This window comes from Lampetra planeri, chromosome 42 (genome assembly GCF_965212315.1).
Source record: "Lampetra planeri chromosome 42, kcLamPlan1.2.h2, whole genome shotgun sequence".
Taxonomy (NCBI): domain Eukaryota; kingdom Metazoa; phylum Chordata; class Hyperoartia; order Petromyzontiformes; family Petromyzontidae; genus Lampetra; species Lampetra planeri.
Genome location: NC_136148.1, coordinates 8,458,628 through 8,472,820, shown reverse-complemented (window position 1 = coordinate 8,472,820; position 14,193 = coordinate 8,458,628). Strand labels below are relative to the sequence as shown.

The following is a 14,193-nucleotide window of genomic DNA, read 5'->3' as shown; positions in this document are numbered from 1 at the left end:
CCATTGTGACGTCACCCATTTCTCCCTCACTCCAACACAACCCATTGTGACGTCACCCATTTCTCCCTCACTCCAAAACAACCCATTGTGACGTCACCCATTTCTCCCTCACTCCAAAACAACCCATTGTGACGTCACCCATTTCTCCCTCACTCCAACACAACCCATTGTGACGTCACCCATTTCTCCCTCACTCCAAAACAACCCATTGTGACGTCACCCATTTCTCCCTCACTCCAAAACAACCCATTGTGACGTCACCCATTTCTCCCTCACTCCAAAACAACCCATTGTGACGTCACCCATTTCTCCCTCACTCCAAAACAACCCATTGTGACGTCACCCATTTCTCCCTCACTCCAACACAACCCATTGTGACGTCACCCATTTCTCCCTCACTCCAACACAACCCATTGTGACGTCACCCATTTCTCCCTCACTCCAAAACAACCCATTGTGACGTCACCCATTTCTCCCTCACTCCAAAACAACCCATTGTGACGTCACCCATTTCTCCCTCACTCCAACACAACCCATTGTGACGTCACCCATTTCTCCCTCACTCCAACACAACCCATTGTGACGTCACCCATTTCTCCCTCACTCCAAAACAACCCATTGTGACGTCACCCATTTCTCCCTCATCCCATTACGATGTGAGGGGGGGGGGGCATATTCCCCTTCTCAAGTTTACCAGCGTTCCAAATTAACCAGACACCAAGATCCCCCGTGTAGCCTTAGCAAACTGTTGGGGCACCAGGTACTCACTTTAGACGGAGTCGACCTAGGCGAGGCCCATATGACCGATTCAGATAATCGCCACTGGCGATGGCCGTGAGCGGGAATCGAACCCGGGTCGCCGGGTGGGTTCGTAGAACAGCGCACGAATTGCTACACCAACTTAGCAACAACAACCGCCATTTGCCACTAAGTGGCGGTGACGTCACCACGACGCCTGTGCCAGGCTAGGTGCACCACGTGAAGTGTTGAACGCCCGCTGGCAGGAGGTCTCGGGGCAGGCCCAGCAGGTGCCACAGGTCGACTGAGACGACACACACGCAGCTGCATTTTCTGAATAATTGCAGCACGTGAACGAGCTCCTTAAACAATCAAAGCCGCAGACCCACTACGTGATCACTGGCATGGCACACTTGAGTGATACTGCAAACACAGACGCCTTGCAGAGGGGGCCTGCTGCGCGGCTAATATCTTGTAAACACGAACTCTGAGTTGGACGCGCGACTACAACTCTCTCTCTCTCTCTCGATGCGTCACAAACACCTGGTTGGAAACAAGAAGAGAGGCTCCCCTGCGTCTGGCAGCGCTAAGCGCGTCTTCGTGTCGTGGGCAGGCCGGGCCCCCGCTTCTTTTGACTTCCTTCACTTAAGAGCCGTGGCGCCATCGATGTCCAGTGATCGCGACGGAGGAGGCCTGTCGCATGGACGGGTCTGCATGACAGGACCGGGCAGACGCGTCCATCCATAGCGGGGGGGGGGGGGCACCTCGAGCTGGCCGTGGTGCGACGTTGCGTGGATGTCGTCGGAAGAAAATGGAAATCGTCGATGTTGTTGTTTTGTCTTTGACAAGCTCGCGCAGTCATTCACGCCCCTTGATTTGATCGATTTACTGAGTTGTCAACGAAATAGACGTACGACGCGTCCGACTCGCGCGCTTTAGACTCGTGAGGCCTGCTTTAGTTTATGTTTCCCCCGCAAGGCTCTTCTAGGTCTCGATGTGGGCCCCACGGCTCGCTCAGCCGCAATCCTCCACACAACGGGCTGCCGATTCGCAACGCCGCCACTGCCGCTGCTGCTGCCCCCGGCCAACCCGCTCCGCTGTGCAGCAGCACCGTGAAGCGAGAGATGCATTTGACACACAACACGCGCTCGTTGATGGGCACAGGCCCGCCAGAGTACAACAACGCCCTCGCTTTTAAGGCTTCCTCCTCGTGGCTTTGCACGCAACCTCTGACCATCGCCAACTCCCACCCACGACGCCCTCACCCCTCCCCCCCCGAGGCGTCGTCTCCCGAGCTCAGCGCATCCCAGCCGCCACTGCTTTCCCCAGGCCCCCCTCGACCGTGTTCAAGCAGCGGCTAGACACAAATAAATCGCCACCACTCCACCAAATTGACAATCGTAGACGTCCACTCGCGCCGCGTGGGGAGCAGCCGTTTGGTTTGCGACCGAAACGAGTGGTGGGAATTCCACGCGACTATGGCGGGGACTTGCCTCTCTCTCTCTCTGCACGGGAACCTCGACCGATGTGCTTTATGACTTCTGACGGTGTCACGAGGTGGAGAGAGAGGGCGGGGGGCTCGCTTTGCCCTGCAGGGGTCAATGACCGCGGGACCACCAGGACACACGGGCGCACACTGCGGCTTGTCAATATATTCACATCCGGTGTGGCAGATCGCATTCCGTTCAGCCGCCACTGCCACACACCCACACACATCGATGCACCTGTTCATGTAGTCACTGCACGTAGCTTGACGGGTTCAAGACGCTGGCTTACGATTTCACTCGCTAAAACCATGACGCCACCATCTGCACAGGCTGCGGTTGTACACGTTTTGCTCAACTGCTGTACGGAAGGCAAGCGTGCATCTGGCATCAAATGTAGCCCATGTGTATCCAGGTCTTCTTAGGGGCTTTATGAATTGCTTGACAAACCAGAGCTGTTCACTGGCCTCAGTCGTTTTTATCTCCAGTGCATGAATTCTGTTGCCTGGACTGACAGTAAAGCATGGCATTGAGGCCCACACGCGGGCCGATGGGCCGGTACACACAGAGCCAGGGTTCAATTCCAGTAGCAGTCTTCTGTCAACCGGATGGTTAAAAACCAAACGTGAAGATTATTCGTAATGTGTAAAGTACATCACGCGCTTACTTCATGTGCAGGTGGAAGGAGCAATTATTATGCTCATATTTCTCAAACTAAACCACACTTCTGCTGCTACCCTTCACTCAAAACAGGCATACAAAAGTAGTTTCTGCACATCGGCGAATCGGGATAAATATCAGTAGCAATGATGTCCCTCGGTTTTCCGAGGTCTCCCTTGCGATCACTGCGATAGCCTTTGAGCCATGCGATGGCCCACTCGCAGAGCGATTTCACAGCCTCTTTCGACACCACCGCAAAGCAGCCTTTGATAATCACCACCCCTATAATTTACTGGACGGCTTCTGAAAGTCAAACCGCCGGCTCGGTGGAAGAACGCACGAAGCACACGCTCTACTAGAATGGGGGTTTCCAACCCATTTGGGATGAGGAGTCTGAATCGTGTCTATCAATCATACGGGCTGCCACGTACAAAGCTAACCCACGTTATGGGAATGAATGGGCAATTGATGCGGTCTAATGCGCAGCAGAGGGATCACAATGCAGCTGTGGCCGCCTCTCACCCAGATCCGAGTGGAGCATGGGTAACGCAGTCCCACAAAGAGCCCTCTATGGGTTCTTGGCCAAGGAGGATCTCATAAGAGAACCGAGGCAGCATCACTGAGATCAAGACGTCATCGTCACGGGCAAAGCCGTTGGTGCCTCCACCACCAACGCACCACACCAACACTTATTTTCCTTTGCCCGATCCCGCAGCTGCTGCACAGAAGACACACGGACTCAGAGATCTGCTCTGACAGTCTCCCACCATCTGGCCTAAGGTCTTCCCCTTGGTCGCCGGACTCGTGGAGACCACTCCGATGCCTGTCTTGGGGATCGACCCTCCTCCATCCTGCGCGTGCGTCCCACTTCACAGAGTTAAAATCTAGGCAACTACACAAGCTAAACTCAGGTGAGAGGCGAGTTCAATGGACTCTAGCAGTTGGTCTGTGGATTCACCTTCCTGGGTCAATCAGTGCGTGAGGATCCACCAACTGAATGTCGAGAAAAATGTTCTGGGCTCATGAAACGAATTGATTGTACAATGTAAACTATAACTGATAACAATATAACGTTATTTAAGTCAAGGAACTCTGTGTAATCACCACGGCTGACATGGCCGCACTCAAAGAGTGCGGGCGGCGGGCTTGGGACGTGCCGTTGTATTCGTGCCACTACCGCGCCATTTCACCGATAAACGTCGGCACTGTTCCTCCCCCTCAAGTGTCGTCCGCTCAAAACGACCGCCCCATTACGCCGCGCGTCGCAGGAAATAATGCAAAAAAATCCACGCACGAGTAGATTCCACACCAGAGAGATACTGTAGCTGGACAGCCATGGGGCTGCAAAGGGCGGCTGACAATGTGACGGGCCGGTGCACGACTGGTGACGCTGACGAGTCAGCCGGTGGCTGGTTTGGTGCGGGGGCGGCCGGGAAGCCACAGAGCTTGGCCATGTCGATAGGCGGGCAACCCGGACGAGATCACCGACAAATACCAAACTCGCCCGTCACAGACACGTGGGTCTGACCAAAACGGTGCTGCACAACGTCTGCACGTCTCGTGTTTTTTTCTGTGGGAGCGACATGAAGCGCTGCAAAGATGCAGAGTCGCTATTCGCGTGAAGGGTTACAGCGCTCACCCACCCATTAGAAAATGGCACATGGCTAGCAGCCAACTTCCGTGATGCTGGCATGAGCATGGCTGAACCAAATATAAAAAAACTCGAATGTGAAACAACTGATTATTTTCTTAACGTAAAACAGCAATGTGATGTAAAAAAACAACCCATCTAAACGAAGAGAGACTTATTTAGTGAATTCCTGTAGATTTGAGGAGATAATCACTCCCATTACATCTCAGAAATCCGATCCGGTCGAGCGCAGAGATCATGATCGCAGGGAGATAAATTCCAATCCTGGTTGAGAAGCCTTCAAAGGTCGGTAAAACGAGCAGCCTGTGAAGGCCCCCCACTGCGCGGTGAGGCTGCACCACACCGAGGGACCTGTGGGCTGTGTTAGGGAGAGACGGGGTCCTGCCATAGAAACAGGGAAATCACAACAACAGCTCAGGACCAACGATGGAGATGAGCGCTCCCAAAAAGATTCCTTTTTTACGTGCTGCATCCACTACCTCCATGTAAAGAAAACGGAAACTTCATTGCTCGACGACCTCCTGGGGAGAGGGAGACGCTCACTCTGATTGGCCGAGAGGTGCCCTGATGAATCCACTCGTGTGGAGTGAGGGAGCACCTCTGGACCACGTGACGGCGGGTACACACACACCCACAGACGCCATGCACACGCACGGAGCCAGGTGCGTGTGACACGCCAACCCACGAACACAGTGCAGAACAGAATTTGTGAGTTAAAAGGTTCCAGCAACGGAGGGCACTCCTTGTTTCCACGACACGCCCCGTGCCAGGCCCTGCCCGAGCCGGTCGTGTGCCACGGATCCGTGGCGTTGAGCGTATACACGGTGCCGAAGGCGACGCGCGTCGTGGCAGTGCCAGGCCACAGTTGTGACGCCACTGAGTCACCGCGAGGTCAACAGCCTAACCGCGTGAAGCCAGCCTTTCGTGGAATTAGAGAAACAAATTAAGGGCCCTATTTTCTATCAAATAATGCACGGGATATTGATTTTATTTCAAACTATGCCCCAATCTCACCTACAATTGCATTAAATGTTTCAGATTTTAGAGTTTAGAAACTACCATGACCTCCACCAAACCGACTCCCCCCGCCACCCCCACCCTCGCTAAGATCCCTCTCGCGTTCCCGGAGCCAATCACTCGCCACCACTCGAGAGCTCAAAAAAACCTCTCGCAATACTCGAAGAGCCGAGAAATACACTGGAGTGCATCGCCTCGCATGGTGCATCATCATCATCATTATTATCACGACACAACTGACAAATGTTCCCAGGACAGGAGCTCCTGGGGAAACCAGGACAGGTGGCAAACCCGACCACTTGGCCGAGGGGTGCAGCAGGGAGAGGCGGTGGGGGCTGCGCCCTGGCTGCGGTGGAGTTAGACCCCCGCGCGCAACCTGACCTGCGACCCCATGGGTTCCCTTGGCCTCCCAGGCAGCTGCGCTCGCTACGGCTAATGACTTGGCGCGGTGCGGTCACGGCTCCGCTTCACCGGTGGTGCGCCGACACCTCGCCAACTGCTTCGAGCACTTCGGTATCCTCAAGAGAGAGTGGTGGAAAATTAATTAATTGGATAATGGTTACCGTGAGGGTCATGGCTATAGCTGGGTGTTTATTCGGGCTATGATGGGCGCTCAGGTCTGAGTTAGAGTTGGGGTTGTGGCTAAATCTCTCGTTACGACCCGAGCCAGGGCTTGTGCTTCGTACGGGGCGGCGTGAGGACTACGTGCTCAAGACCAGACCTCGGGCAATATTTCCTGCTAAGGCTGGGCTATCTGGACTCAGGCTACAGTTACGCATAGGGCGAGGAGTAATTTCGATGGCTAAAAGTGCTTTGGGCGTTAGGATCAGGGTTAAGTTTGGGGTTGAAGATCAGAGGCCTCTGGCGTGTTTCTATTCCTAGCCCCCCCCCCCCAGCCCCTCGACAGCAGGGGTGCCTTGCGTGGGCTGCCGACGCGGGGGGTCCCCCCCCCCCCACGCGACGGTCGCTGGGTCTGAGCCCGTCGCAGCTGGAACCTTCCCCCGCGGCGCTCGGTCTCCAAACTCCTGCGGGCAGCCAGACGCAGGCTCGGAGCGTGGCGGGTGCCCTCTTAGTTGGTGAGCTTGGAGTAGCTGGGCGGGGAGAACTTGCGGCGGATGTACTTGAGGATGTAGAGCGGCAGGCAGCTGACGAGGGTGATCACCGTCACCTTCCACAGGAACGTCAGCGTCGTGATGAACGTCGTGTCTGCACGCACGCACGGGCGAGCACGGCCCGGACACACAGAGAGAGGCAAGGATGTCCCACCACGCATGCCCACACACCTTCGTCTACCTCGTGCCGATGTTGACCGTCGCCGACGCCTCGTTTTCAAGTCGAGACAACCCACGGAAGGCCCAGGTCGGAGTGGTACACCAACCGCCACTTGGCGTACGTGAATAATAACAACAAGAATCGAGTTGGATCGCTGGCATCGCAGCGTCGTCTGCTCTAACCACTACGTTACCGCTACCCACCGCAAGCGCACGCGGCGCCCACGGATAAACACAACTCGTGGTTGAGACAGAAACCGACCCCTCTTGACTGAAAGCAGTAAATTGCTTTTGGTGGAACACAAACACCGCGGCGCTTAGCAAGCCAACGGCATCCCCGGTGGGTCGACAATGTTCCCTCTGTGCCTCGACACCGAGTGTGCGGTCAAGGGAACTCTGACAGGTGGCCACTGCGCGGATTGCAAAACTGAACAATGGCACGCACGTCGCATCCGCCACACGAAGGCATTCTCGTTTATTATCACGGTCGTGTAATCTACTCTCATCCGACACGGCGACGTTCTATGAAAAACAAAAGCGCGTAGATAAGATGAACGTAGATTCACCAAGGGAAATAAAACGTGAATTATCGAAGTCTCTGTGTGTCGTGATTTGCGCGCTTTGGCTGCTGCTGCAATTACATTAAAACCACGCTGAAGCGCACAATAACGCCCTTCAATTCGTTATGAATTATTTTCAAAGTCGCAAACATTTTCATTATCCTAAAAAGAAGTCAACCAGCACATGCTCGGTAACACTGATCTGAATGAACACTGAAAGCCGTGTAACAATGGCGATTACCGAGAGCTGATTTCCATTCAGTCATCAGATTACTTGGAGTTTGCATGTTCTCCCCGTGGTTACGTGGATATTGTTTTTCATCCGGGTCCTTCCGGTTGTTCCCTCCACATTTGGAAACAACGTGCGTATAGAGTAGTTGGCTGCTATAAATTTCAACTTGATGGTAAGCCACTTCGCTGAGCTATCATTTGTGATCAGTTTGCCTCTGAAAAAGAGCTATATAGTTCAGTGGGCTTTACCTGGTTAACCAATAAAATAGTTTTTAGTTTGTGCGACATGTCTCAGACCGGGTTCGTGAATACAAGGCAGATCTGAAACAAGGTAGGACCAATACCTCAGCCGTGGCTGATCATTGTTTTAACGCGGTGGGCTCACACGAAATTGATTTTGCCAAGACGAAGGTACTCTGCAAACCCACTGGCTATCAGCAAAGATTCGTTCATGCAGCCATTTAGATATATAGACACAGACACAATTTCAACCGAGAAGATGGGTACAACCTGAGCAATCATTGGAAGGACGTTATCAACCAGTTTAGGTCATAACTGGCTGTGATGTTAGCAGTTATTTTCGACTCTCTGAGTTACATTCACTCACACAGCCACCGTTAGCTGTGTTAGTGAATGGCGGCTTGCCATCCTTTTCCACCTCCATGTGGCGATGGCTCTTTCCGAGCTCTCTCCGAGCTTACATTTACAAGGAAATTTCTTAAATTGACACGCTAACCTCTCACAATACAATGGCCACTCCCACAGCTTCGTTTGCCAAGATTTCTCCGATCTTACATTTCCATGCAAATTTCATCTCTAGCCCTGCCCACTGACCCTGGGGCGACACCCATCTCAAACCTTGACAACGCCCTGCCTTAGCAGCGCTTCCGCCATATTTTTCGCCCGATGACGTTTGCTTGTATTGCGATCAAAGCTTCGTTATATTGTTATTATTTTTCTATCTACATGGATTTACCGAAAGAACCAAAGAATATTTTAGTTTTACAGTTTACAAGTAATTGGCAATTATGTAAGATTATGTGCAATGTGCCACAAGTAATCAGTAATCGAATTACTAATGCGATTATATGCGATCTGTTACACGTCATCCGCTTACTCATTACTTGTAACATGTTACTTGTGACGTGTTACAAGTAATCAGATTAGTAGTACCCTGTTACTGCGAGCTGCTGTGTGCGTGCTGTGTGCGTGCTGTGTGCGTGCTGTGTGCGTGCTGTGCGTGTGCTGTGCGTGTGCTGTGTGCGTGCTGTGCGTGTGCTGTGTGTGTGCTGTGTGCGTGCTGTGCGCGTGCTGTGTGCGTGCTGTGTGCGTGCTGTGCGTGTGCTGTGTGCGTGCTGTGCGCGTGCTGTGCGCGTGCTGTGCGTGTGCTGTGCGTGTGCTGTGTGCGTGCTGTGCGTGTGCTGTGTGTGTGCTGTGCGCATGGTGTGTGCTGTGCGTGTGCTGTGTGCGTGTGCTGTGTGACGTGTGCTGTGTGCGTGCTGTGTGCGTGCTGTGCGCGTGCTGTGCGCATGGTGTGTGCTGTGTGCGTGCTGTGCGCATGGTGCGTGCTGTGCGCGCGCTGTGTGCGTGCTGTGTGCGTGCTGTGTGCGTGCTGTGCGCGCGCTGTGCGCGTGCTGTGTGCGTGTTACTGCCCCGCACTGCCGCCGTGCCGACGGAGGCTCGCAGGCCGCGACGCGCCCGGCAGGACGGCGCGTCGCGCTCGCTCGCCAATCACCACCTCGGCACGGCGGCAGCGCGAAGAGAGGCCGCACGCGGCACCGCACACAGTCGTTTGCCCTGGCATTTGACTTTGTGAAACCAGTTGGCAGCAGCTGCTACAGATGCCGCGGTATTTATCTGCTGGGTTATTTATTTATTTCCCAGTTGGCCATTATCCACCAGAATCGCCACACAAATGCGTTACCCTGGAAACGGTCACGCGTCTCCATGGCGACTGCACTGGGCCGGCGAGGCACCAATGCCCCCCCCCTCCCCCGCCTTGCCTGAGCACTCCATGCAGGTCTCCATGCAACCCGGCCCCCCGCGATGCCACTATCCTAGTTGGGATCGATCCTACGATCGATCCCATGTACCAAGCAATCCTATTTGGTTCTTAAGGATGGAATCGTGAGAATCGTAAGAATCATTCACAAAGGTAGCATGCAGCACACGGCAAGGTGAGCGCATTGCATGCACACGGCAACGGTCATGCACACGGCAACGTCATGCACACGGCAACGTCATGCACACGGCAACGTCATGCACACGGCAACGGTCATGCACACGGCAACGTCATGCACACGGCAACGGTCATGCACACGGCAACGTCATGCACACGGCAACGTCATGCACACGGCAACGTCATGCACACGGCAACATGCAGGATGCTCCAAGGCAATCGCGTGCGCACACACCCAAGCGCGCTCTTTCCTTAACCCCCTGCTGTAAATCATGATGATTACATTCGTTTCATCAGCGCGTGCTCTGCTCAATATGACAGACAACCGCAGGTAATCATGCGACAAATGCTGCTACAATTTTGTCGGTCTTCAACACTGGCGAAAAAGACGCTGCCTTCAATTAACTCTGATCTGCCGCTCAAATGAGGAGCATACGTAGCATCACTAGCCTGGTACCTGTGTCTCAGTGTCACACACATCATCACTAGCTTGCTACTTCTATCCCAGTGGCAAGCAAAGATTATGCTATAAATTTCCCTTTGCTCTTTGCACACTTACAACTCTTCAGAGCTGGAAAAGCTCGCTTCACATCCACTACACAGGAATTTGACGAATCTACGATTTGGCAGCAGTAAAGTAAAAAAGAGATAATTGTTGGGGTGTGCAGACAATAGGCCGAGCGACTGGCGCCCTTGGCAGGCTGACAGGCCGTTCCCTCCTCGGGCACCCGGCCGCCTCGTGTACCTTCAACACGCACGGCACACGGCCGGCTCTCGCACGATTCGGCCCGTGACATTTAGAGAGAGAGCCCAGGCTGTTCCGAGCGGCTGCCTACGCGGGCGGCCACCGCGCACGCTCGACAAGCCCGTGACTTTGTTTCCACCAGCGTTTTAAATGTCACTGCCTCTCTTGTCGCCGCTCCACGGACCCCACACTCAAAGTTCTCCCACACACGGGCCGGACGGACACCCTCCTCCGCCAGCTTCACGTTCAACAGAACGGCGCCCTCGTGACGGACAAACGCGATTTGTGCAACCGCCGTTGCTCGCGGGCACAGAGACAGGAAGTGGGGTCGCGTAGGACCGGCGCTCCCCAAGCTTCTCCAGTGCCACGCGTCGCGCACGGAGTGCCGGGCCGTGCCGCCACGGTGCGGCCCGGCTCTCCGCGGCGCCGACCGCCGCTCTCAGCTGCTGCCCCGTCGCTGCGCCGCAGCGAGAAGGCAGCCGCCTCGTGCTCGGTTGTCCCCTCGTCTTTTAACTCTCTTCGGGATCTCGGTGTCGTCGGTATCGTTTGGATTGTCTGTGCAGTAGAGAGGTACAGGTGGTGCATCTGCCAGTCGTCCTGGTCAGTCAATCCATGGCACCTGCAGGGTCTGTCCCGTGACCTCCTGTCAGCAGCGAGCTTCAACACTGCACGTGGCCTTAAAGTGCACGTAGCCTGGCACAAGCGCTGTGGTGACGTCACTGCTGCTTAGTGGCGGTTTTTGTTGTCTGTATTGTGTGGTAAGATGTTTTTTGAGATTATAAGGCATCATTTAATACCAAACACATCGACACATATTTATATATTTTGCCTTCATTGACAGTAAATGGATATTTGTATTTTGGAATATTTCACAACTAAAATATTTTGTGAGATTCGTGACCTAGGAGGGTGGGATTTATGATGATGTCATCTCTGCATCTGATCGATTTCCCCTGATTTGTGGACATGAGCAATTTGGAAGGCAACACTCGTGCCTCACAGCAAGGGTCAGAGTTCGATTTCCACCCCGAGAGCGTTGCTCTCTGTGTGGAGTGTGTACACACTCTCTCCCCTTATTCTGCATCGGTTTCCTTTGGGTTCTCCAGTTTTCTTCCATGGCTAAAAAAAACCCAACAAACAATGTACCTGGTATTGGCCAAACTTCCGAGTTCACAAAAATTAACCTGCACGATACCCAATTGCACACGGCAACTTTGCCGCTGGACCCTCCTGAATAGGAGTCTTGATACTCGGCGATGCTTTCCGGGGTAAAACGAGAATTACAATAAACAGCTCAAATTCTGGAGTCAGCCTGTCAGAAACCTTCCCTCTCACGATACTGCCTCCGCAGCTGTCGAACGCAGCAGCAGCCGTAGCGACGTGGTGCTGCTGCCCTCTGCTGTCACCAACCGTGGCGAACAACACGCCGCATGGGATTGTCGCGGCCGCGCCGCGTCGCTTTCGGGTCGTCCGGCGTTCCGATCGACGTTCGAGAGTTCGGAAGAAACTCCCGGGGCGCGCGGACCGCAACGGCGAGGGCGACGCTGATCGGCCGCACGGAGCGACCCCGAAGGACGCCGGGCGCAGAGCGACCGGCCGCCCTTCGCACGCCAACTTCCAGCAGTGTGCGGCGGACCGTCGGCACACACCGCGGGTCGTTTGACTTACGGTCACGGGACTTAATGAGGAATCACGCAAACAAAAGCACCGCAGGTTCCTTCCGACTCGGCGCACTGGCGCTCAGGGCACAGCGCACTGGCGCGCCGGAGCGCTCGAGAGGTTGGGCAGCGAGCAGCCGTGGGGTGGCCCACGTCGTCTAGCTAAGGCGGTCAAGACGGTTATTGAGGGCGCACAGCGCAAGACCTGCCTGCCCCCCCTTCCCCCACCGTACTCTCAAACACTCCTTTTCTATTTGCACATTCGAACCATGCCAGCAAAGGACCGGCAAGGCACGGGTGGTTTTCCACTGGCATATTAATGAGCGAGCACGCAAGACGACATGTGAATCTGGCTTGGGGGAGGGGGGCCGTGCTGGGGGCACGGGGGTAATGACGTCGCTCCGCACCACAAAGGCACGACGCCATCACATTGTCTAACGGTGCCGCTCGCGCAGCGGAAATAAACTCGTGCCTCCTGACCCGTGCTGGGCCAGCGTGGATTCGCAGGTGGAAAAAAGGTATGCCCCCACCCCCCCCTCTCCTCCCCCCCCCATCTGTGATGCCACAGCGCTCGGCACAGCGCTCGGTGCGGCTGGGTGGCCGTCTCGTCGCTACGAACACCGCGGGTAAACCCCCGGGGCGAGGGGCGCGCGCCACATGCACGGGGGAGGCCTCACCTATGAAGGTGCCCATGGAGATCCTGCCTATCCCTGCGCGGGCAGGCGGGGGAGACAAGAGGCACACGGGGAGGAAGGGAGGGGCGGAGGAGCGACACAGGCATCCACACAAGAGACAGGGAGAGGTTAGAGACACGGCGGCGAGGTTAGAGGCACGGCGGCGAGGTTAGAGGCGAGGTGGGGCAGGGTCGCGGGGTCGCACGGAGGCACGGGGAGGGCGGCGCAATGGGCTCTGTGTCGTCGGGCTCGTCGATTGGCGACACGGCGGAGGCACGGCAACGCGGGGGGGTTGTGCCGGGAAGGGCTGTGACCTGCCGCGTACGCGGGTGGCACCGTCGGTTTACTTTGAGCGCTTTCTCCAGAACAACCGAAATTGTGCTGCCAACGTTCAGTGGCGGAGCGAGCCGTGTCAACGATCATTCCGGATTCCACCGCAGACAGCAGAGCAACATGACGCACTGTGGGAGACACGCAAGGAACATCAAAGGGGCTGCTCGTCATATCCCTCAAAGGTCCTTCGTACGCGGCCACCACGAGCCTGCACGCTTGAAGCTTTGCCGTGCCCGGTGCCCTTCTGTCCAATGGAGCCTTTGGAGCTGGGCTTGGATCCATTCAGTGTGCAAGCAACGCCTCACCCGAATGTTTTGGTGTGGTTATTTAGCCGGCACTGGTCACCTTGTCGAGACTACAGAACTCACTGCACCTGACAAAACATAAACCTGCTCAAAATCCCAAATCCCCGCGTACAAATCAGGGATTCCCGCCCAGGCAGTCGAGCGGCGCCAACTCGGCGCATCCGGCACTGGGCAGCCGCCCACGGCCGCCCAGCCGCGGCCACCGCCACCGCCCGCAGTCGCGGAAACGGCGAGAAGGAGAGAGAGAGAGAGATGCCGCCCGTGCGGGCACGCCGCGCCACCTACTGGCGGCGGATGTTGAAGACGCGCCGCGGTTGTCATCGTTTGCAAGAGCAAAACCGTCGTGGATATCGCCGCGTCCCAAATTTGCCGACGTAAAAATGTACCCACGGCAGGGGAGGGGGGGGGGAAGAGGTGGCGCAGCGTTTGGGGCATCACCAGCCCCAGCGGCCCGAGTTGGATTCCTGGCCGGAGCTCAAATCAGTGGCGAGCGATTTATGAAGTGATCCTGGCCTCCACCCCTTCAACCCTACTTCAAAGATGTAGATATTTATTCATTTATATTTATATATTTATTTATCGCCAACTCTCCATTCACCAGCGCGGTGAATTATGGTCAAAACAACCCCCACGACCCGCACGGCATGGCGAGGCTCTCGTGTAGCAACAATTGAATCAACCTTCGAG

At 55.4% G+C, this 14,193-nt stretch overlaps 1 protein-coding gene across 4 annotated transcripts in view; it reads right to left on the bottom strand.

The window, feature by feature from the left end:
• Positions 1-5,696: 5,696 nt before the first annotated feature.
• Positions 5,697-14,193, bottom strand: part of ATP9B (ATPase phospholipid transporting 9B) — a 102,076-nt gene continuing 93,579 nt past the window's right edge. For all 4 annotated transcript variants that reach the window (XM_078613858.1, XM_078613861.1, XM_078613860.1 and 1 more), the window contains one exon: positions 5,697-6,756. In XM_078613858.1, the coding sequence (XP_078469984.1) occupies positions 6,620-6,756 (137 nt within the window). In that variant the 3' untranslated portion in view covers positions 5,697-6,619. The remainder of the gene's footprint in view (positions 6,757-14,193) is intronic.